At 34.5% G+C, this 25956-nt stretch overlaps 2 protein-coding genes and 1 long non-coding RNA gene across 3 annotated transcripts; 1 reads left to right on the top strand and 2 right to left on the bottom strand.

Annotated features, from left to right (window-relative positions):
- Positions 1-3376: 3376 nt before the first annotated feature.
- Positions 3377-14350, bottom strand: LOC124457431 (NEDD8-conjugating enzyme Ubc12-like). The gene is made up of 8 exons (XM_047007692.1): positions 14144-14350; positions 12225-12319; positions 10611-10649; positions 9830-9880; positions 7908-7960; positions 5561-5624; positions 5028-5058; positions 3377-3764 (listed from the first exon to the last, which is right to left on the bottom strand). Exons 1-8 carry the CDS (start codon positions 14244-14246, stop codon positions 3652-3654), a joined length of 549 nt encoding a protein of 182 aa, XP_046863648.1. The 5' UTR covers positions 14247-14350; the 3' UTR covers positions 3377-3651.
- LOC124457432 lies at positions 5230-24593 on the top strand. The gene is made up of 3 exons (XR_006952577.1): positions 5230-5240; positions 8023-8028; positions 24462-24593. It is a non-coding gene; the product is annotated as an uncharacterized LOC124457432 (long non-coding RNA).
- On the bottom strand, positions 16862-18467 carry LOC124457430. Its single transcript, XM_047007691.1, has one exon. The coding sequence runs from the start codon at positions 18431-18433 to the stop codon at positions 17681-17683; it is 753 nt and encodes a 250-aa protein (XP_046863647.1). The 5' UTR covers positions 18434-18467; the 3' UTR covers positions 16862-17680.
- Positions 24594-25956: the final 1363 nt, after the last annotated feature.

Raw genomic sequence — 25956 nt, 5'->3', positions numbered from 1 at the left:
CGCCATAAATTGCGATCGCGTTACCACGATCGTTGTCGTTTGCGATGTTAGAATGTTTCGAATGTAATACACGCACAGGGACGTTGCTACTAGAGGTGCGTGTGGAGTGTAACACCCCCCAATTGCAAATTGAAACAAAAAACAAGTAAAAATCATGTAGAAAATTAGGCAAAAATTAGGTGCTAACTATTGCAATACTGACATAAACATAATATTTATCGCTATGATCATCAACTTAGATAATTCTAAATTAGAAAAATGTGCGATACGATAACGAGTACGACTTTTCCTTGCTTTCCTTCAAATTAGTTTATCTTACGATTTATTAAGTTTATAGAGTGATCAGTGATCCCAAAGTTCAAAAAAAGTAATACGTACTACTATACGTACCTTTAAACTGCTGCGTATGCATTTGTTGCCATTCTTAAATTACTGGCATGTTACAGGTATGACAAAGCACATTTTTGACGTTAGCTAAAAATCATCCTTCAAAATTTACCTTTAATAATAAAATAAGCAAAAAAACAACAGTTACAGTACAACACTGACAGTGATATGTTATACTTTGTTCTATGCTTACTCAGCATAAAATACACAAACAATAGACCTTTTCAAGGTTATCGCAGCCATATTGCAGGGGGTGCAAAAACATTGGGCCGAGCGCGCGGTCACGCATGGCGTCCATATAAATTACTAATAAATGCGCAAAAATTACCCTTATGGTTAAGTGTACTTCCATTACAAGATCAAGGCTTTAATTTGAACAAAGGGGAATTTCGAGATGCATTAAGTTTACGTTATGGATGGCAATTGAAAAATACCCCATGCATTTGTGGAAAGGCTTTTGCAACCGATCACGCGATGATAAGTTCTCATGGTGGTTTACCAATAGTGAGACATAATGAAGTTCCAGATATAACAGCGCAGTGGATGGCAGAAGTTTGCTCGACAGTTGAGAAAGAGCCACAATTACAACCTCTATCTGGGGAAGTGATATTACCTCGTACAGCCAATAGACAAGAAGAAGCGAGACTAGATATTCGTGCTAAAGGTTTTTGGTCTAGACAGCAAGATGCATTTCTTGATATAAGGGTATTTCACCCAAACGCGTCGAGCTACCAAAACACCAATCTACCTGCACTCTATCGTTAGCATGAGATGGCTAAGAAAAGGGAATATGGTGATCGAGTAAGAGAGATTGAATATGCTGCTTTTACACCACTGGTCATTTCAACATCAGGTGGTATGGGGAAAGAGACGGCAATTGCTTATAAACGGCTAGCTGATCTGCGGGCACAAAAGAGAAAGCTGCAATATGGCATCACGCCAACGTGGATGCGTTGTAAACTGTCTTTCGGACTGATTAGGTCAGCAATTACTGCGATACGAGGAAGTCGATCTGCCTCAACTCGCGAACACACTTTAAATATTGGCCTAGGTTATTGGGAAAGTTGTCTTTACACCTGACTGTCACTTTTTTTTCTCAAGCTAGTAATTTGAAAATTATCATGGATATTATAAACATTGATTTTAGTTAACATTTTTATATTTGTATGCTGTAGTTATAAAAGTTGTACCATTTTTATCATTAAATAAAATTTCTTTCTCACTAGTTGGTTTGGGAAATAATAATTTACATCTATAAAATTTATCAACATGGTGTACATGAAGTAATAAACTATCTGTTAGCTCGTTACACGTACGAGATGGGGAGTAAGGGTGTGCAACTGTCTTTTAAAGTTTAAAAACTTTTTAAAACTTGGGCAAAATAGTTGAGTAGAGTAAATAGGGAAAATTGTGCATAAAGTCATGCATTTCTTCATAAAACTAAATATGGAGTATAGACATTACATCCACAAAATGTTTTTGTGATGTACGAAGTTCGTATGGCAATATGTTCTTTAATTTCACTTACAAATCGGTGGATAATAGTTTACGCGACCAATTGATAATACAAAATCTGCATGGTATTAAAAATTACTGCGATGGCTTTTAGATCGGTTTCACATTTGGGCAAGCAAACCACTACCCTCTTAAAACTTAAAGCTCCCGTACGCCTGTGGTTGTTAAGACTGTAATCATTATTACTATTTTAGGACAGAAATTTCACTTGTTAAATTGATGAGTGGCATATAGGGCTGCATATTCCTTGATTATGTAAACTGAAAATTATGATGGAATAAAATATTTTAAAACTGATCATTTATTTCTTAAAATTGAAAATTTTGAAGTCGTTGTTTCCCAAATTGGGCGAAATGCATATCAGGAAAACAACAAACTTTCAGGTAAATTTGAAAAAATGTTATTCAAAAGATCTTAAAACTATCTTCTATTTATATATGAATACAACGCCCCCATTTATCAATTTCTAACGCCCAAGATGACCATTCTTGTTATTTAGTAAATTAAGAAATCATTTTCTGGTTGAGATTTGATTTAAGTTGATAGCCTTTTGACTACATACGTATAACGGTGTTTTATCCTTAAAAGGTCATGTGGTCAGGTCCACCTAGACTAAAGATAAATACATGCTCAACGTAATTGGATCTATCGCTAAAGTCAAAAGCATTCTTATTTTATAATGTTTGATTCATAAGGGTTACTCAGAATTCATAATGTGGGGTCAATAGGGTGAGCATACTATTTGTTGAGGTGTCGTTAATGCGGGATTCTACTGTATCAACAAGTTCTTGAGGCATTACGTCCTTCTACGCTTGTATAAACATTTATTCAAAAATTCTGAAAGAAAGGCACTGCCATCACTATTACTACCCATGTTTGTTTATGATTCAACATGGCGGCGTCGCTGAAAGCAATTAGCAGCTGAAGATTTCCCATTGCAAAAGAAATGCCTGAACTTAACCATAGCTCAAACCTTATGCAGAGTTTGCATTGTTGTACAATACATTGCTTTTGTTAATAAAAAATAATTGACTTGAATAGAGAAAATATCATTAAAAAACTCTCAATTCTATTCACTCATCCGCAAGAGCTTGACAATTAAGAGGTTTTGTAATTCATTCTCGAACATTTTAATTATTCATTAATTCGGAATAGTCTATCAAATAAAACACATTTACAGAAATTCAATTCAAATGCTCATTCACTTTCATCGAACTTTGCCATGCATCTTGTTAATCCCTCATGTTCCCTTGCTCCAGAGTTTCACACTTCATTGGACTGTTTAACATTGGTATGTGAGTATTCTAACCATTTTTTATGTACAGTTGTTGAAGAATTGCTACCTACTTGCATGTCTACCATGTGTCAAACGTTCAACGCATGCGCTCTTCTAGTTGTTAAAAATAGTGGTTATGAATTAAAAAATATACGTTTTGAATATTTGTAAGCTTCGTCAAAAAAAATGATCGAAAAATGAAAATAATGTACATATATTTATCTACACCAAACCTGTCTACACAATTTTGTAAAGATTGCAGAGGCACGGTATGCGTTTAACAAGCAAAATTACGTCTCGATTAGAGAAAGTCAAAAGATGAAATCAATGTATATATACTTTTCTACAACAATCCCTTTATATAAAGATTGCAGGCTAACAGAAGGTGTATAGTATGCGAGAATGTAATACGCATAACATGAAAAACAATTTCTACACACATTTTCTGCTTCCCCAGTATATTGTTTACAGTTTTATCTCCCTAAACATCTTTCAAAGTATGTACCATTAACATAACCTCCCCTCATTGCTTTTGCTACGTTCTGTTCGAATAGTCGTCTGTTAGATCGCAAAACCTCGGCAGCATCTATAGATGATAAAAAAAGTTATAAAACGCCATGTTTTGAGTATTAAGTACACAAAGCTGGTGATTTTCTGAATTAAAAGTAAGGTATGTACATTATCAAGGTCCTGTATTTGTAAGAGTTGGAACACGTATTGTTCTCTGGACATCTCATTATGATCATGGTGATTGGGTAAAAAAGGTCAAATGGGTATCTAAAGGCCACCTTTATTCCAAAAACGCAAATTAAAACAATTTTTTGCTTAGGAAGTAAATTATAAAAAATGTTCACAACAATTTTATATTGCTTTATAACAGTGCCAATGAGAGGGATGGAGAATAGAAACCTACGCGCTCTCTTGTGGCAAAAACAGTACTAATGGCGTATAAATTAAATCCACTGCATTAAATAAATGCTTTTCGATTATTACGACATCTATAAACCACTGAATTCCAAGGATAGGAATCACTATCTATTCATAAATAAGAAAATACAACAGAAAATTTGTCATTCCACCATTTAATGCTCCATATTTCCTGGCTTTTGGAACAAAAATGGCAGAGGCCGGTCAATTTTACTTGCGGTGTCCCACCTCTTTCTGATAAAGCCTCTGGGAATTATAGGTTGACTCGGGAAGTAAAATATAACATAAACTGGAACGCTAACTCCAATAAATGAGCAAGAAGACATTTTGAAGCTTTCAAAAACGCATTTGTACCTGAGTTTTACGGTTAATAAACTGAGCTTGGGTAGTAAATCTATCATGACAATTTGTACTTAAGGATATCGTTAATAAGTTAAAATTAAAGGGCAGACTTTTCAAATTTTTATGCATGTATGATTGGCTTGAGAAAGGCAAAATTGTAAATAGATGAAACGTGTGCCTAGTTTCAAAAAATCTTGCGACAGAAATTTAAAATTTCCGTGTTTGAATCGCCTGACGGGCAACGACCAATAAAAGCATGTATTTTACTAGAGAATTTTAGAATTTTCAAGAATGCATGTAAAGTACGTCAATGGACTCGATTTGCTTAGGATTTTTGAAAGGAAAAACGTTTTTACGAGCAATAAAAGGCAACCTTAACCACCGCTAAAAACTGGATCGAAAAAGTTTTCAATCGAGCAAACATCAGACTTGAAAGGAAGGTAACCACTTGTACCATAATTTTCATATAGCAGTTTTCTTATTACGGGAAAATACTTGCTAACACTGTATCTCTAAATATTTCTTCGTTGAAAGAAATTGACTTGCAAAAATATTGTAAAAACTTAAAACTCAAACATACCTTTGTTAAGAGGATCGTCAGGGTTTGGTTCCTACAAAAATTTAAAGCCAAATTATATAAGAAACATGGCTCATTCGATAGAAGAGAGAGAGGTCAGCAATGTTGCAAATCATATTTGACAAACTTCGTGCTCCATCTGTGAATATCACAAAATGTTTGTGACCTCAAGGCGCCTATCGGGCGTTTACTCGGGTTACTCGACAGCAGTGTTATGTTACTGTGTTATGTTATTGTTGCGAAATAGCACACCAAAATTCACAGCAATGCAATCTCAATGTAGTACGTCAAAATTGTTTCATTTAACGTGCCATTAGTTAACATTCACGGGTAAAACGACCAAGAAAGATTTGATTGGTTCATGGACTTCTTGTCACGCGTGATTTGTGCAGTCTCCCGAGGTGATGGGAAAAACGCATATTAAATACGGGCATACGTTCGTGGTAGCTCAAATTCCAGGTTACTTATTGTGAAGAGTGTTTCAAATAGCATATTACATGAGCGACGTGACAAAAACTAAGTGTAATGAAACTTACTAGAAAAAGATATTGAAGACCATAAATGATTGAATTGATGGTTAACACAGGTTTCCAATCTTCTCTAACGAAAAACAAAACAGTAAAATATCAAAGCCTTGAAAATGAACTTGTTTAAACAATCCATTTTAAATGATTCATTAGTGTACTTAGCTTTTACATGTGCAGAAGAACAACTCGTCATAACATGTTTCATTGGATTTTTGAAAAATGTTTTGATATTATAAAACAGGACTAAACGTGCACGACGTAAGCATATTGGTACAAAGTATTTTAGTATACTAGTCAATCAAGTTACATAAACGATCTTGTTATATAGGTGCTGTGTATGATATATGTGATTGGTTCATTCGTATTCACGTGACTTGAAATAAACACAATGTTTCACGCCAGGGAAAAAAGTGAAATATTGTTGTCCCTTCATTTTAACATCATGAAAAATATATAATTATGGTACTAAAAACTAAAACTAAAAACTATTTCTCAAATTTATTTACCGACGGAATTCGACTATTGATAGAAAAACGATCCAGAAAACACTCAGAAGTGGACCAATAATTCCGCAGTCACTCTTATAACAGTTCGCAAAGAAATTTGATGTACGAATCTCCCCTGAAAGACGTTGATTTTATTGAAAAGCCGTCAAAAATCTATGATCTTCCTTCTATATAGGGTGTTTCAAATAAAAAGGTAATTCAACTGCAATACGCTAGTCAAAGCAAAAATTACTGAATAAACGCTCGTAGTTTTGAAAAATTAGCTATAAAAGAGCAGAGTTCTATTGAAAACCAACATTGCTTAGGCCTGTTTCAAACGTCGAACTTTACATGCACCGAACACATTAAAGACAAAAGAAAATGAGATAAAATTTCTCATTATCTTTTGTTTCAAATGCGCTCAGTTCATAAAAAGTTCACGTTTGAACTAGGCCTTACTCCCTTTGTTTGGGACTTCACATCGTAATTATGCAGCTATGTCTATTTTCTTAGGTTTAGCTAAAGTATCAATGTTTGTGGGAATTCGATCGTTAATGTAAAAGTGAAGATGGTTTTTGAGACGTCAGTTTACAAACAACGCTGAATAACAAACTATTCAGGCAACTGTAAAATTTTGAGTGATGCCATGTTTAAATAAAACTGAATAAATTAAAAAAGTTTGTATTGATAACTTTATTAATAATTAGTTTTTCTTCTGTCCAACCGGACGCAATAAGTTGAAAACATGCAATTTCAACCAAACATTAAACACCCTCGCATTTGCTTATTTTTCTTCCATATGCCACAAACATGACATTCAAAACCTAAAACACTGGTATATATGGGATTGATAAATTACGATCGTTTATTCAGGAATAAATGCACACAAGCGGCTTGAAGTTGGATAACTTTAACTTTTTTTTGGAGAAAACCTGTACAGAGTGTTCCCCCAAAACGGAGAACGTGCATAAATTAAGAATTCACTGAAGTGGTTATGCACAACAATATCGCTAGCATTCAAAACAGTACAATGTTTCGACAGTTCTGCACCTCTGGGATTTCATGATGTTTTTAAGGCCCTGTTCACACGATACCGGATTCGTATTGTACCGGATCCGCTGAGCAATCCGACACGAAAAATGCACTCTGTTCACACGATGCCGGATTCGTAGGACGCAACATAAGTTCTTATTTCGCCCCAGTACTTGTAAGTGCAAGTAATAATAGCGACGGTTGCTAATTCAAATATTTCGTAAGTAAATGAAAAATTTTTTGACAGATAACTAAGTAGAGTTTTTCTTGAGCGTATTAAGATTTTGTACGAATGGGCGCAAGGACTGGAAGAGTATAAAGTCCAAATACGACCGAATAAATGTTGCCATTTACAATAATACTAGAAAGAAGCCTTTCACACCAAGATAATACATAGTTAAAAGCTTAAACATGCCTTGCTGAAGATATATTATATTTGCTGGCGGATTATTCATTGAAAACATAGTTTTTATCTCTATGTTTGCTTTAATTTTTGAAGATAGGTATAAACACAGTATAATAGTATTGGAGAATTTTTACTTTTTCCATGTTCCGTTTGATCATTCGCTCAAACGATATAATCATGCAGCAATGTAGACTATACAATGCAAGTTTTTTAGGAAGAGTTAGCGAAACAACATTTTTGTTTACCATAAACCTGTAAAATGAAGCCATATCTAATGTAGGTGTTTTTGCAACGTCACATATTGCTAGACCCGAAAAGCTCACGAAGATAAAGTTTTCGTCAAATTAAATATACCTGAAATATTCTTAAATTTACTCTAACTATTAAAAAAGTTTTTCCATGACTCTGAACATATACAAATTTCAAAACATACCTCAGAATATTCAAGCAAATGTTTCCCTCAAGATCAATATTTGGGTGATAAACCTTTAAAAACGAGAATTATATCAAAAATCTAAAAATATTTTTTCGTTTCCTAAAAGCTCTAGAAACGCGTGCAAGTTTGAGAAGTACCTACCTTATACGATTAGTTTTTTAACATTTCTATTTTATATTGTTAATGTTTTACCACAAACACTTCCCATGCAGTTGATAAAGTAAATATTGGATAGGCTACGTGACATCATGTGTAACGTCATTTTTGAAATGGCATCCAAAACCTTAAATCCCATAGGCTAAGACATGTAACTTTAAAAAACTTGTGTCAGTTAAACATCTTTATCGATTACACCAGTTTCTTTGATTCACCAAAATTTACAATGAGCTTTTATTTCAACAATACATAAAACTTGTCAGAAAATTGACATATTTTTAATAAGCACATCCCAATTCGACAAACCATATTCTAATATTAGTGGCATTTATATAGTCAAACTTGTATTAAGCAAACATCTTGTTTTTAGTAGGCACATCTTTAAATCCCGAATTTAATCTTATACAATTTTTAATGAAACATCTATCAAGCGGACACCTTTCTAAAGGACACAAAGTTATCAAAGAATAACAACCAAATCTGTGTTCAACAGAGAAATTTTCGCAATACTTCATATTTTTACAGACAAAACGTTGGTCACGAAAGTATCGTCACAAAGATTATGGGGATATTTCCTTCAAAATCCTCTATTAATTTTTTTGTCAGTTATTACAACTACGTTAATTTAAAGCTTTTGGTCATCGAACGCAATTTTTTCAGATCACTTTTCAATGTTTAACGTTTTAAATTAAACTGAAATTGTTTATTTCATAATTATGTCATTTCCTTGGAGAGGCCTGGTGACGAAAACTGTGTCTGTTTAACGGAATTGAAATGAATATAACTGGAGCACTACCTTCAGAATGTTTTGATGAAGCCAAACTTTGCGGGACTTTACCTTCAGACACGCGTGTATGTTGTGAAGAAGATTGAAGAAAACAAAGACATTTGATGTGTTTTGGCTGTAGCTAGTGTACGAAACGAATTCAAAAAGAATGTTTTTGTCAACTGTTTGGCTTTGAGTTAAAAGTGTGTGGTTATGACTGAAATTGAAAGAGCTTCAACATCAACACAATTTGATTTTGAGCAAAAAAATTCTTCGATTTACAGAGAAACAAACGTTATTAACCGAATTATAATAAGACAGAAAATTTCTAAAAACACGGTTATGCACATTTAGCAGCCAAAATTGTATAGCAAAACTCACGTCAAACAACAACAAAGTAATTCTAACATTATTGTGTAATAGATTGTATTTTTTTATTCATATCTGCAAATAAAAACAACGAATTTTTCATCATGACCGTGCAAAAAAAAATCGCAAAGGCTGTACGTTTTTTGTCAGAGAAATGGACCTTTCTTTCAACATTTCCAAATGACATACCATTATGAAATCAGAAAGTTTAGCCTTGGTTAATGATCTTAAGAGATAAATTATTTCCCTAAAATGAAGTTTGAACGATGTGTTATAATGAATGAATTAGTTCGGCCATGTGTTTTTTGCGTTGAAAGACTGGAGACAAGCGGCTTCAATATTACAGAGACAGTGATATTCATTTCAATGGTTTAACGGACAGCGCCATTAGGCGGGCATTAGTCCATTCCCCGAGGAAATCCGATATATACAGGTTTGACTGTAGCAATGATGAACATATAAGCTTTTCAACTGGTAATGCAAAATTTGTAATAGTGACTAATTGGTAAGCTAATGCCATTTGCAAATTGTGCTTTAGCTATATTTCTTACGGCGAAACTATAACTCTGTTGCATAAAGAACGCTTACAAACTCATGCTTTATATAATACCATAAAAACTCAAAAGACCTTTGTCTCACATTTCACTTTTGGAGCGTCATGAGGATAACCTTGACCAACCTAAACAATAATAGTTAAACCATCGTTAGTTTTGTGGTTATTATAAACCTGCCAAACATTATAAGATCTTAATTTTGGTTTCATTTGCTCTTACTTATGATATTCAGCGAAACCGCGATAATATGGTCACCAACGGGACAAAAAACATAGCCGCATCAAAATGGGAGGGGGGAGTATAAATGGGGTGAGTCAAAATTCAAGCGTGACGTTATATTAGAGAATATATCGTTAGATTTATTATCGAAACTTGAAGACATTCTAATATGAAACAAAAAAATATGCACAACTGGAAGGAAAAATTAAAAATTAAAAAGCTAAGAAAAGTTCAAAAAACTTGCATTCATTTATTTGCTCAGCGCGGTCATTTATGCAATAACCATACAATAAGTAGCATCATGTAATTAGGATGTTGTTTTCTACATTTTATTTTTAGAGTAGGTAGTCAACGTATGAAAGCCCGGTTTTAACAATATGTTTAGGCTAAAATGTTCAGTAAGCCTGATCATATTCATCATTCGGAAGACTGGACAATGCCAGAAAGCATTGTTTAATAACAAACTATTTACAAAGGTTTATACTATTTGATACATTACTTTCAACGATACTGAGACGAAAACATACGGTTCAGGTTTAGAAACATTCAGGAACAGCTAAACTACTTATTTATAAAGGTTAAAAAGATAGACAACCCGTTTTTTTATAAATCAATATAAGAAAAGTAGTTACATGCCTTGAAATTGAAATCAAAACGTCCATTCTTGTAAAAGCCCTGAATGTAGAAGAAAAGATAATTGAGAGTCTGCACTGTTAGCATAATTTTACTAAAATTATGCGCAGTACACGATTCATCCGATTATTTTAAAGAAAATGTATACGTACGATATACATTTATAGCAAAGACATTTCTTAGAGAAGTTTCTAGTCAACTCACCCTTTACATAATTTCTACGCATGTACATTTTTAGATAATTCCTGTGCATGTAGCTACAATCTCCAGATACCAATCTACGTATGTACAATCTCTAAGTAATTTCTACGCATGTACAATTTCTGGATAATTTCTACGCATGTACAATTTCTGGATAATTTCTACGCATGTACAATTTCTAAGTAATTTCTAAGCATGTACAATTTCTAGATACTCTCTATACATGTTCAATCTCTAGGTAATCTCTACGCATGTATAATCTCTAGATAATCTCTAGGCATGCATACAATCTCTAAGCAATCTCCAGGCATGTACAATCTACACCTACGTAAGTTCTACGCATGCCACTCTTTGAATAATAAAATATACGCGCAAATTCTATGCTTCTAGACATGTACAATCTCTTAATGAATATTTATATCATTTCCAAGCAACAGGCCCGTAGCTAGAGAGTTAATTGGGGGTGAGGGGATGTTGATTCATACAGTCAGCTGTGTCTGGCTGATTTCCAAAGAAATCATTTTGGCGCAACTGAATTCATGAATTCATGAAGGCCGGTGTAGACAACCATGTTCATACTAAAGTTTCGCCACACAAATACTCTTTATGGCGAACTTTGTTTGCTGACTGGCACTTATTTCATGCCCAGTATATTATAGCTTCTGCTTCACAGGACATAAATGTAAATTCATATCATCATAGTAAGATCCCCTTTATATTACACGAGACAACCAACAAGTCTTGAAGTTTTGGTCTGGTGTCACTGAAAATCACCCCCAAATAAAATGTTGTGCTCTTGGTGAAATTGTTTGCAGTATTGACAGATTTGTGTTTGCTAAATGTTTTACAAAGGGGGAATGCGTTCGCGGAATGTGTTTATTAAACGCATCAAGATTAACATGTTGCCAACGCATAATTCCATCGCTACACTGCGGTAATTATTCTGACTGGTTTAATATTATGTGAGTAATCACATATAGATCCACATAACTTTTAGATCTGCTGCGATCTTGGTTTTGGAAAAAGTTGCACCATTTTCGGGACAAAATTGATTTTGTTAGAGTGTGCATTTTTTAGGGTGAACAAATTTCCTAGGAAATTTGGCCTGGTGGGGGCTTACATTTGGTGGGACAGATTTCTGGGGTCACAGGCATGTAAATTTTATATTGTTGAGTAAATGTATTGTTATATAAGTTTAGTTTATAGCTCATATTTGTCTAGATATTGAAAAATTGGTCAATTTATTGTTAAGTTGACAATTATTTACTCCACAAAATTTCTATGTAGTATATAATCCATAATAGACATATAAATAGGTTTTACTTCTAAAATACCTGTTTGTTTTATTATAAATATAATCATTAAAATACTTCAAAAAACGATGCAGTCGGCACTTGATCATTATCAGCTACAAACCTCATCAGGAGCTATCAGCAACTTGAAATTTAATAAATCATCCGGATCTGGAAACTGAATCTTACAGGTCTTTGGCAAACTCAAATCATTGATATCTGTAAAGTAGAAAGAAGAGAGTTGTACATAAACATTATAGTGTTTCATCTTTACAAGTACTTCTCATAACATATACTTGATACACAGCAATGTAAATTGATTTACATTTGTACGTATGCTTCAAAATCTGTTGCTGAAAATCAGTTGCACAACAACATATAATGAAAATTTGAGTTTGGGAATGTTCCAACACGATACAAAAAAAATACTCACACAATGATTGGGTTAGTCACTTGCCACATTAACATTCAATGTAAAAAAAATTATAAACTGACCATTCATACAGGGAACATGTTGGTTAATTTAGGTGTAAATACATAGGGTATTCAAGAACAATTTTAAAAATTTTAAACAGCCGCAAAATCATTTAAGGGAATGGGGGAAGGGAGGCATAGCCCTTGCACTCCACTGTCAATGTTGTTTACATATAATAAGAAGTGATAATTTACTTAGAGTACAGTACTTATACAAATATTATATATACAAATTGCATTATGTTTACCATTTATCTAAACAAACGCTTTCACATTTAATATTCTCTTTCAATATTTTCAAATCATAACCATACTTTTGTAGTTTTAGTTTATATACACTATTTTACCAACCTTCATGATGCTATTGTCGTATGCATTATTATTTTGCTTATTTAAATTTCAGAGAAATAAAACAACAAGCAAACACAATAATCCTGATAATAACTTAATAAAAATATACAATACACAAAAAACACACATGGTGCTACATACATGTACAACTACAAATAAATCTTTAGTTGTTAAGCAAATTATATTAAAACCAACCACAATTAAAATCTAACCATTTGTCAACATGCTCTAGTTTCTGATGTTTGATTGTGACATTTTGACATAGCTAGTAGCATTGCTTGCATGAAAGTTTTGATCCTATAGTGTGAATTTCAGAGCATGGTCAAGATTCGTTTCTTTAACAATCTAATGTTTTTGCAGTGAGTGATAACTGACAAATTTGCTTAGCAAGACAAAAATTGGGAGCTAGCTATATAAGTTGATGGCAATACTTTTCTTTCTTCATAGCGATCCTATGGGACACTTTTTTCAATTAAAAATATAAATAATTTAGGAGGAAGGAGGGAAGGGAAGTGTGAAGTTTGAAATATTCTGCATGACTAAGGCAAGCTGCATAAAGTCTGCACACTTCACAACTTAAACAACAATCAGCACACCCTAAAACCTTGTCAGAAAAAAGTTTTAATTTCTAAACTAGCAATTGAAAATCTCTGTGTGTTTGTACATGTTAAAACCATGCAGTTTGTTATCCATGTGAAAATAATGGTAACAATGTCACATTAATGGTAACTACAGTGTTGGGAGTGCACCAAACTATTCTTTGAGAAGTATATCTCATTACGCATGTGATTGTCATAATAGAGCTGATCAAGTGCATTTACTGACAACTGGGATTACTGAGCTATCTACTGCAAGAAATGTAATTAAATATAGAGCACCAAGTTGCAATGTTCCACGTTAAAGTGAGACAACTGTTTGCTCACTACCATGACCAATCTATTGAAACTTCAACATAAAATATGTGAGAAATCATCGTCCAGTCACGTGATTATTATAGCCGTAACTTGTTGACGTCATGAGCATTAAACGCTAAACAAATACCGATTTTATTCATTTTATCAAATTTTAGTTAAAACAGTTTGTTAGAATGTAGAAAGCTTACGAAATCTGACCTATGTGAAGTAAGACTAACAGCCCGGTAGTTTAACAAACAGGGCAAGCCTTATGCAGTATTGCAGTTAATAAATTCTACGAATGAAGTGGAATTATTAATCTGACCTTTCGTGATTCTCAGCTGAGCAGCGGAAGCCCGTTTTGTTCCACTGCTTTTTGACGATTCGCCATCCTTTTTCTGCTGCTTAAGTGAGTATAATTTTATCATTTCAGCACCGAAGATCACAAAATATAAAGAAAAGAGATAAATTAAACAAAAATTTGTGCATTCAGTATAAGTTCTCTCGGATCTTTTTATGTTATGAACGCCGCATACAATTATATCGCAGACTCATTAAATATTTCTGCCCTTTGATACCGAAACTGGAGTGCGATTGACATGATCATGGCTCTAAATATAAATCAAGGATAAAAGGAACAGAAAATTTTATGTGCTCACTCTTTAGTGCCAGACCTGACAATTCTCCCGGTTTCGCCGGGAGACTCCCGCTTTTGCTGCATTTTTCATGACCTCCCGACAAAGATACTAAATCTCCCGGTTTTTTTAAAGCTTAGGCTTTTACAAGTTTGTTGGCATTTTTATTCATCGCATGGAAACAAATACTCGATGAATAACATTGAAAACATAACGTATTGTAGCCGCAGTGCGCCGGGAACTGGGCATGACATTGATTTTCGTTTTTTCGTATAATTATGTAACACAAAATGGCTGCCGCAAAACGAGTCCATGATGATAGAAATTCTCTAACAAGTTCCATCGAAAATTATGCAGATTCAGATTCAGAGTCAAGACAAGAATGCAGTACAAGCAAAGCTAGTACGAAGTACGATGTCTCTGCAAAGTACAAAGTGAAATTCGATCCATTGTGGTCTCAAAATTATTCTGTAAAACCAGTTTCAAGCGATCGATTCAGCTTTCACTGCATCCCTTGTGCAAGGGATATTAGTTGAGGTCACCAAGGTCTGAAAGACGTTAAGGTGCATTGTGAACGCGTAACACATGAAAAGAAATGCAACGAAATGCTTATTTACATGGATGGCAAATAAATATTTTAAGACAAAACAGATTAAATCCTTGTAGTTCATTAGTTGTTTATAAAACTGCAGTGAACAGAGCTAACCTAACTAACCGGGCTGTCTCGTTTTATGCCCAACTCTGGTGCTTAACTTGGATATGAAAAAACCTCTCCTCCTGATCCCAAGTCGTTGTTGGTGCTGTTTTTACTGCTTAGAATAAGAATCACAAAATGTCATCGCTGAACGCTACAATTATAATCGAAACGGGAGATTATGAATGGTTATTTCCAGCTCAAGTACCCAAACTTTGACTATATAATATAATTGCAACAAGTCTCCAGCCAAATTATGTCTCAACGTAACTACCAAACTGTTTTGAACGCACATCTGCAACTTTTGCTGAGATTACTAACGTTACAGCACAGTGTGAAAACACGTGAATATGAAGCAATGAAGAAGGCGATGATAGACATGATGAGTATTTTTAAACGGCCATGTGCAAATGAATCGAGAGAAAAAGTTAGAAAAGAGTTTAACAATATAAAACATGTAAATAGAACATCCAAACTGGTAGGTTGCGCACTTCTGTCATATAACTTTGCCATGTAAAGTGTATGTCAAGTATTACGTCCTTATAATATTAGAGCAAATAAAGAAACAATAGCAAATACCTTTTAATTTTTGCTGTCGTAGTGGGGTGTAGATAAAAAGCGGACGCGGACGGCGGACGCAAAACGCGCAAATAAAATGCTTTTAGTCCGTTCGTAAAATACTCTTATTCTACGTCGAAAAATAAACATTGAAAAAGCTAAAATAAAAACGAAACTAAATAATGGTTTTAAGAGACATAGGTATAGGCAAACAGTGGAAACAGTTTCGTGCAGCTCTGTTTTTAATGATTGTACGATGATATTTACAGCTAAATTTTGAAAGACTTAATTATGCAGAAATGAATAGGCAATGAACCCAAAACTTTTCTATGAACTTTTCGTTCGCACTGCATTTAAGTCAAACTTAAAAAAAAGAGATCAGCAGAATAATAAATAATTTTTGTTAATAACTAAACTATATGACAACACCAAAATAGATTCTCTTGTCTAGAAAATTATGCCTAATTCCCGAAGGTATATCTCATGCTCATTCTTCAATCTAAGTTTAATACGATAAGGCACATGCACAAGTGTTGCCTCAAAATGGGATTGTTTACTTCTTGTGCAGCCTGCCAGCATGAGGTCAAAAAATATATCCTGAAAGATAAAGCTCGTACAAACAGACGTTCGTACAATCATTAAAAACAGAGCTGCACGAAACTGTTTCCACTGTTTGCCTATACCTATGTCTCTTAAAACCATTATTTAGTTTCGTTTTTATTTTAGCTTTTTCAATGTTTATTTTTCGACGTAGAATAAGAGTATTTTACGAACGGACTAAAAGCATTTTATTTGCGCGTTTTGCGTCCGCCGTCCGCGTCCGCTTATTATCTACACCCGTCGTAGTGTCAAACTGCTTCGGTGTAATATTTCACATAAAAATTTAATTGCTGAGGTTGACAAATTCACCCGATTTGAACTATTTCAGTCTCTCGCACTTCGAATAATTTCTCGGGTTTTGTTAAATATAGTTCGTAAAAATTCCTGGCAAACGTACGCGAATAGACCAATATAACCTTTGGATGGTTTATGGCAAAAACGTCGACTAGTATTAGCAAACTCATGCTCTATCTTTGCGTGGTGCGTACAATTTATATTTCAAAAGGGCGACATAGTTTACTTCATGAATCTTAGCGCATGAGAATTTTACTACTTGTAAACTGTTTAAAATATCCTTGTTACATTTTACTGTTAACATTTGTTATTTGAAGAAGTTGATCAAAACAAAGTTTTGCAAACGTTTCGTTATGACTTTTGTCATCAATGCTATTACTTGACAGAATCTGCCACGTCATTTTACCATTGATTGTGTAATTGTAGTGGTTGTGAAAGCAATGCAGCCCGTGGATCAGATTATTGATGAAACAATTTTTTAGTTTGAACCTCTTGATTTCTTGATTGCCAAAGTCAAAAGAACCAAAACTCGACACAAAATTTGTAGTGGACTTGTTCATCTCTTTCTCATCAGTAAGAAGATTCATTAAGTTCATTGAATCAAAAATCTTGCTTACGACAGTGTGATTCAAGATAAAACTTTCGCTGTCAATGCATTCTCGTATTCGCTGACTGGTATCGCAGGCTAAATTCCAAATTGAATTTGAATAATTTGTTGGGTTTTGTTCAATATAACTCATATAAAATTCCTGGCAAACGTACGCGAATAGACCAATGTAATCTTCGGGTGGTTTAGGGCAAAAGCGTCGACTATTAATAGCAAACTTATACTCTATCGTTTTCGCCCGATGAGGCTTTAGTAGACCACAAATCGTGTATTGTGCAATGGCCAACAACAGTCCAGTTACAGTACAGTGATTCTTTCTGCAAGCTTCAACTATTCTCTCAGTCTCGTTTACTGTAAAAACTTTCACACTAAATTGACAATCTTTATCTTCATGATATTGGAAACTGCTAGAATATAATGGATTGTCAGGTTTTTTACTGATGGACCATTTGGTAAGCCTAATCATAAGATACTTTAATATTGGTCGAAGGCCACAACCCATAATACGTTCACATATAAAGTGACTTTTCGAGTTTTATTGATCATATCGTGAAAATATGGCGATAACTGAAGACTATCGATATCTTTTTCAACATAAGAAGAATCGTTCACAAGCTTATTTAAGTTATTAAGAAATTGATTACACAGTTTTACGCTAGAGACGCCATCAATACACGCATGATTAAAGTTGAACATAAATGTATTTACATATTCTCCAGAATGTAAGCTGTGTTCTTCCTGCAGGATAACAAGCCGCCATAAAAGACCATTCCTTGCCTGTTTCTTCGTGTATTCAAACCAAACATCTTTCCATTTTGAAGCTTTCACCTCCGAAGTCGAGATGTCCATCATTTCCATCACTTCCCCAATTTCTTTTATATCAAAATAATTTCTACAGTTCTCATCTTTCGCAATAATTGCACGAAGCATTGGTTGTCGCTTCATCAACAACAGCACACTGTCGTGGACATGTTGATGAGCAAGGCTTTCATAAGATGTGAGTAAAAGAGTGAGAGATATTTTTCCCGAACCTTCTTTTTCAGTGCCCAAAGTGTAAAGAAAATCTTCACTAATGCCAAGAGGTCGTGTATTGCTATTAGGCAATTTATTTTGCATCGTCGATTGCCTTGACTTGAAATTAATACCAAGCAGCCATTTTAAGATCTTCTGTAGGATGAGTACGCATAACAGCGCTACACATACTTGTATCACAATGCATTCAATCATTTTTGTACAAAATGGTACAATATGAATTCATTCAAAGTATGATTTTCCAATATAAAAGTTCGGCGTCTAGGAGTTTTGACCTTTGTTCGATATCGAATTTCATATATTGCAATACATTGTGCAACTATTTCCACGTGACTGGCAAAAGAAAACCGATTGAAACACTTTTAAAAAGTCGTTTGGGCGACCAGTTGTTTAAATGCATCCAGGGGCGGATCCAGGATTTTCAATTCCTTAGTCGGAAGGGCGTGGTCGAACAAAATTTTAATAAATGGGCGTGGTCGCATTAGCTAAAAATTCTGCTAACGCAACATTGTTAATATGATGAATTATAAGGACTGTTTCACCCTATATCAGAGCTCATCAGCATGCCTAGGAAATGGCACCCTCACCAGGTGCCTCAACGTAATGAGAAGCCTTAAACAAAAAGAGAGCAGTCTGGTTTTAAGGCGCCAGATACTCGCCTTTCACACCTTTGCAACAAAGCAACAGGAGTTTGATTAGAAAAAGCGACAACGTGGGACATTTCAAAGATGTAAAATTGCTCAGTTTTCTACATCATCCCTGTCATTCTAATCCTTTAACCTCGGCCCAAGAATATGCACACACATAATCTGAATCTAATGGTTATTTTGCCGAGCTAAACAGAAAAGTAACACAAACCACCGCTAAAGAAAACGTCGAAACGCTGACCTAAAGGCTGAAACACACTAGGCAGTCGCTTTAGTCGCGCGTCTAAAACTACCGCTTTGCGTGGTTACTAAGCTAGTAGCTTAGTCGCGTAGACATGTTGAACTTTTGACTTTGGTCGCTTCAGTCGCTTTACACTGATTGGCCAATAGATACATTTTAACTTCCTAAATGCATATCATGTTTCCTGTCATAAGCATCATACGAAATTTATAGATTATACCTTGGAAAACGAAGGCAATATATAGTGAATTCACACTGGAATCAATCAGTTTTTATATGACTTATCAAATAGGGACAATAGGAGCTACAAACTGGAACCCTAATGCACAACCTAAATGCACAGAATAAGATTATCCACGATATACGCGTAATGTGCTATGATCATATTGGCGTGTTTTAACTGGCTTGTTCTCTTTTCTCCACATAGTAGTTTGTACTGAGTAAATATTCATATATTAGTAGCTATAATAAAGGCCAAAATAAAAAGTGTAAGTGATATCTGTGTCTGTAACAAACTAACATCACCGCCATGTTCAATAGACGCCACGGTAAATGTCGCGATGGTCGCTGCATGTGTGTTTCTAGCGTTCAAGCGACTGACGCGTGCGCATCAATTCGCTTAGGACGCGCGACTGAAGCGACTGCCCAGTGTGTTTCAGCCTTAAACATTCAATTTCCATAAATTTTGACGATACTCCAAGCTCAAACTGATTTCTTTTATAAAAAGGTATTGTTTAGGAAAAGATATGCTATTGACTGGTGACACAGTTAACTTATTAATTCCTTTGAGAGCATGACTCCAAATGTCAGTAACCCTGTTAATGATGAAGTTAAATATTTGGTCTTTCATAAGGTCAATTGTTCCTTCACAAGTAAAACAATTAGACAAAGTTGTTGTTATTCTCAGATCAAAACGCATGTGCATTAATTAAGACCTTACAAAAGGTGAATATTTCTTGTATGTTAGGTAACTTCATCAAAACGCGCATCATATATATTTTAAGATGGAGATCGCCCGGGTTAGTATAGTCTTTACAAGGACTGTTGGTGTTGATGTTGACTGACGTTTCGACAACCTTAGTGGTGGTCATTTTAAAAGTCTAGTGACAGAAGATGTTGTATATTTGTACCATTTTCACAGAGATACAAAAGCAATTGTGCTGTGTATGACACACATAAATTGACGTTTTCAATGTTCTTTTAAAAAGTGCTACGAGAAAGAGATGAAATACTACATCCAATATTCCTAATTCAAACTTGAATAGACATTAAAATGATGCAACACATCATACAAATAATTTCAAAATGGTTTCACGCAGGCTCAGAGGATTACCCTTAGTGAAATTATTTAATATACAAAATTAAGGCTAAGTGACACGTTTGTCACTAAGATTTATGAGATATCATGACTATACAAAAAACTAGAAGCTCTTTCTTTCCTTCCCGTCAAAACTATAATGACCAAGCCTAAAGAGTCAAATTTTTACAATTTCAGTTCTAATCGCCGGTTTCCATATGTTCCATATGTGCAATCGCCGGTTTCCATAATCGCCGGTTTCCGATGTATTCGCATTAGTGCAAGTACATTTAAGCGTTCTTCAACCATCGTACTTCTGTTGTAAGTTTTAAGCATGCGAAGTGCTGAAATAGAGCGTTCGCACTCACAAGAAGTAACTGGAAGAGTGGCTAGTAACCGTAGACATGCCTTAATATTCTCAAAACCTTCAAACCCTAAAGCTTTAAGTGTGGAAGCTGCACTGTCCGGTAATGATCCCTCATATGTTGTCCAAAACTTTTCCCATAATTCCAATTCAGCATCTAATCCTTAGGGATTAGGAAGATCATCTTTGTAAAAATCTGAAAACAAACGAAAATTCTCTTTCCAATTCTTTTTGTTTGGTGGAACTGTTAATTAGCGAAATCATTTTTGATGGAACAACGCTAAAGCCGTTATAAACGTTGATTTGACTAAAATCAAATCTTGCCTGAAGATCAGAGTTTAAGTGATCTAGAAAAGGAATAGTGAGAGCCTTTTTGTAATAATCTGAAGCGCTAGAAGATGGGTGATTCTCATTGTGAACTTGTCTGCCAGCTGTTCTGGGCATTTTTCATCGACATCTACGTTTTTAGCTAAAGAAACTGCTTCACTATACCATTTACCATGATATAAATCAACATCATTCCTCAATAAAATTCCCAAGTTTTTTAATGAGTCAAATGAGGAGTAAGCGTCTGGTTAGCCGTATTTGTTATCTGGTTCTTACGTCATTGTATTGTGTGTACAGGAAATGTGTTTTGTCTTTGTGAATTAGTGTGAAGTGAAATACTTTTAGTTGTGATGTGTGATTTAGGTGCGATGTTTTTAGTTGTAATGTGTGGGTGTCAATTGTGTAATGTCATTGTGAATTAGTGTGAACTGTAATGTTTTTATGTTTGTAAATGATGATCGTCCAGGTTAATAAAGTCCTGAGAAGGACTGTTTTTGTTGTTGTTGACTGACGTTTCGACAACCTTAGCGAAGATGACTCTGAAGATGACTACCGAAGGTTGTCTACCGAAGATGATTACCTAAGGTTGTCGAAACGTCAGTCAACAACAACAAAAACAGTCCTTCTCAGGACTTTATTAACCTGGACGATCATCATTTACAAACATATAATGATACTCCCGGGTTCAAACCATTTACTTTGTAATGTTTTTAGTTGATCGTTTGTTTGTATTGTGAATAAGTCGTTTGTAAAGTGCCGCTAATTGCTGTGATCTGTTCATGGGGCTTTGTTCCAAGTTGGTATACTAACTTTCTAATGTAAGCCGTTGTCTATAGTCAGTACTGTAAGTAATGCATTTTGCTGAGTTCCAGTCAATGTTGTGCTTTGTGATTCGGTGATGTTCAGCAATGTGATTAGTTTTGTCTTGTTTCTCAATAACTCGTGTGTGTTTAGTAAGTCTTATTTTTAAGTTCCTGCCAGTTTTCCCGATATAGGAGGCGTGGCAGTCGGAGCAGCTTATTTTGTAAACTGCATCTTGTCGTTCTTTGGGTTGTTCTTTGTCCTTTATGTACGACAAATACTAACGAAGGTGCAGTTAAGTACTCCTCATTTGACTCTGAAGATGACTACCGCTAAGGTTGTCGAAACGTCAGTCAACAACAACAAAAACAGTCCTTCTCAGGTATAAACCAACCTGGACGATCTACATTTGGTTTAAAATTATTATTCAAAAAGGCAGAAATTGTTTGAATCTTTGCAGTATCTTTGGATGTTCTAGTTTCTTTTGGTAAAGAAAAAAAAAAGACAAATTTTAAAAACAAAAAATCCAGTTTTCAGCACATGCCTCCCAATACCCCGAGATTGTTGAGGTCTATGCTTCCCGATATCCTCTAAAGGTCCTTGCTTCCCAATACCCTGTAAAGCGTAAGGGACTAAACGCCGCATGTTAAAATTTTGGTAGGAAATTTTGGCCCCTTCGCTTTATCCTAGTTGGGGATGTCAATAGCAAGCTTTCGCCCATCAGACCCCGAGATGGCCAGCGAAAGGCTTTGCTCGGGGAACGCAGGAAGAGTGCAGTTGCGACCGAAGTCTTGTCTCCTAAGAAACTGCAAACCTAGTCGCACCCAGCTTCCACTGCTAGTGGAGCTACTATATGAAGTATTAACTTTGTATATATATATACATAAATACAAGGCTTACGAAAGTTGTGGTATGAGTAAAATCATTACCACGTATGGCCAGATGATTTCTTTGATAATTTTCGACTAAGTGAGCTAATTGCTACAAATGTAGTGCAAGTACATATAGTTAGTCGGTGCCATCCCTATGTACAAGTAATTGAGTGGACTACATATGCTCGAGCTCATGCGCAAATAGTTTCTCAACTAAATTGTTACGAAGCACGCTATTTTTTCAAAATCGGTGATAGTATAGATGCAGTTGGTCGTAGCCATGACTATGAACTTGGGCAGCTGGTCTCCGCATGTTCAAGAAAACTATGCATGCGCAGATGATTTATCTCAAAATTTGTGACTGATTAAGCTAATTAATCCATAATTGGTACCAGTACATCTAGTTGGTCTTTGCCATGACCATGAACTCAGAGAGTTGTTGAAGTTGACTACGCATGCACAGAATAATTCTAAATTGATATGAAATTAGTGCTTGTGGATGCGCTGAGCAAATTTTCAATCATTTATTTTCAGCATGCTCTTTGTCTTTTTAAGCTTGTTTTTGACAAATGCATATGAAACTCATAAATCTATAACTTTTCTCTATAACTTTGTTTCTGCATATTGCATGTCATATCCATGCAAGCTTTCTTTTGATTTGACGGAAAATGCTTTTTATTTACTCTAACACCTTCTGCCTTTATAATTAGTCGTTCTGTATTTCTAAAATAAGATTTACAAATTCTCCAAGAGCATCTTCTTTCTATTTTATTACAACTATTCTACATGTACAATACTATATATAAGCTAATAATACCGTCGAAAATATGGATTAGTTCATTTGTATATGTATGACTTAAAATAAATGCAATGTATCCCAACAAAGAAACGAGTGAAAAAAAGTTTCCCTCATGGAAAAAAATTAAAAAATTTTTCGACTTATTTTAATAGAATGAAAAATAAAACAGTTATGGAGCCAAAAATAAAAACATTTTCTACCTTTTTTGTAGCGTTTATTTAAAATCGTGGCCAGAGATTTGCGAATTTTTTATGTTTGGCTGTTATGTTCATATTGAAAATTTTCCTCTTTTTTATGCGATGAATTTCAATTATTAATAGGAACTAATTTTAAGAAAACACTCGGAAGCAGACGAAATATGCTGTAGTTACTACTATAGCATTTTGAAACAAAATTTTGCTGGACGAATTTCATTGAAGAGTTGTTGAAATCTACGAATTTTTTCCTCTACAACAAAACACTTAGGGGCCGACTACATGGAGCAATTTCAGCACGTTGAATCGAAATGCATACGTAATTTGGAGCTACCGTTATATGTTATATGTTTCAACAATCTTCAACCCACTGATATGTATATTACATTGAATAACGCATCCATGTAAAAAAAATGGTAAGATATTTGAAGCCGGAAGTTGGCTCATCAGATTATTACCTACGGAGGGGATGTGTCCCACTTTATTATACTTTTGTATTACAATATCACAGTTTTTGCGTTTTTATTCGTTCTACAAACTTTTGATTCGAGCAAAATTTTTGTGAAAGGGACAAACAACCGGCAAAAATATTTAATCCTAAAAAGTTTGTCTTCTTGGCTTTATAATGGCAGAAAATTGAGATGGTACAAGGTCGACCTACATTGTTTTGAAACAAACTAGAGATTATATGATGCTGCTGCTTCTTAAAAAATGGAGAAATATTACAGAATCCTACTACTGCTACTAAAATTTCATCTGCAATGACGTTTATGGAAGATTGCTACAAATTTACTTAATTAACAACACTTTGTTATTCAAATCGCTAATATCATAGTATTTTCAAATTATGTCTTTATTATATCAGTGAAGAAACAAAACAAATCGACAAAGAAAAATAATCAGAAAGACATTTTGATGAACAATAGTAAGTTGAAAACGGTATCATCAAACTCTACGAGATGCACATTATCAAAATATGCGAATTGAAGTACCTCTGTTGTCATTAAGCGAAAAAAAGGTTTTCAACAAATTCCTATGTGAACAACTTCAATATCGATGAATATGTTGAAGATATGAATACCTTTGTTCTTATTTTGTTGTAAATTTGTAATTTAAGTATTCATCTTCTAAAAATGCCTCTCATGGCTAAAATTGTCCTCTTCACCTTCAACTTTCAAATTTCAATACAACTTGCCATCTTATTTTTCAGTCGTTACGAAGCCAAAAAAAACAGAGCTTCCTGGTTAAAACTCTCTTCCGGTTTTCCTCTACATGTCAAAATTTTTGCCTTAATCAGAAGTTTGTGAAAGAAATAAAAACGCGAAAACTGTGATTTTGTAATACAAAAGTATAGTAAAGTGAGACCGATACCCCCCATGAAGCCAGTAGCAAATGATCGATCTTCCGGCTTCAAATTTCGCAAGACATGCGTTATCCAGTCTAATATACATATCAGTGCTTCAACCCCACTGCCTTAGCGCTCCAGTCTTATTTAGCTCAATGGAAAACAACATGACACACTTGGGAATTTTAACAAAATCCGAGGAACTTTAAAGCTTCTTGTAAGGAATTGAAACTTTATCCTGCCTTTTCTCTTGAACATATAAAGTAGACGGGATATCGTGAACAATATGGTATGTAAAATTGCTTCCAATACATTGCAAGATCCCTTCACAAGGAAGAAAATCGTTATTTTTAGCTGTATGAAGTAGCTTTGTAAGGGATTGCTGTAAGATTGCGTGTGGATGGATTGATTTACGTTAATTTTTATCATGTATATTGTAGCCTTCACACAAGTCATTCCAAATCAAGCGAAAGCTTGCGAAAAAGATGAAGCAAAATCGTCCTATTCCTCAGTGGGTTCGAATGCGAACGGGAAATAAAATTCGGCAAGTTTGAGATTTATTATCTTTGAATGTTTATTTCTTTAGATTTGATACCCATTTCACATAGTTTATTTCAATTAGTACACGGTAGGCAAATGACCAAACAGTGGGTGATTATATCTTACTTAAAAGTTAAATTTATGTTTTACTCACTCATAAAGACTCTCAAAAGTGGACTATAGTATGTCAACGTATCAATATCTTGCTGTTAAAGTTGTTTCCAATTTGTAACAGCATATCAAATTTGATAGTTTACCAATTATAGTAAATGATATAAATCACATATAATG

Source organism: Xenia sp. Carnegie-2017, unplaced genomic scaffold (assembly GCF_021976095.1).
Source record: "Xenia sp. Carnegie-2017 unplaced genomic scaffold, XeniaSp_v1 HiC_scaffold_6, whole genome shotgun sequence".
Classification (NCBI taxonomy): Eukaryota; Metazoa; Cnidaria; class Anthozoa; order Malacalcyonacea; family Xeniidae; genus Xenia; species Xenia sp. Carnegie-2017.
Note: the sequence above shows the minus strand (reverse complement) of the source record. Positions and strands in the feature narration are given on the sequence as shown.

Excerpts from the sequence above, each read along its gene's own strand:
- LOC124457431 (XM_047007692.1), bottom strand. The coding sequence starts at position 14,246 with ATGATAAAATTATACTCACTTAAGCAGCAGAAAAAGGATGGCGAATCG. Across the intron at positions 10,650-12,224 it reads TGCTGATAGCTCCTGATGAG|GGCTTTTACAAGAATGGACG; the intron begins GTTTGTAGCTGA and ends TTCTACATTCAG. Across the intron at positions 9,881-10,610 it reads GTTTTGATTTCAATTTCAAG|GTTGGTCAAGGTTATCCTCA; the intron begins GCATGTAACTAC and ends ATTATTGTTTAG.
- LOC124457430 (XM_047007691.1), bottom strand. The coding sequence starts at position 18,433 with ATGATTGAATGCATTGTGATACAAGTATGTGTAGCGCTGTTATGCGTA.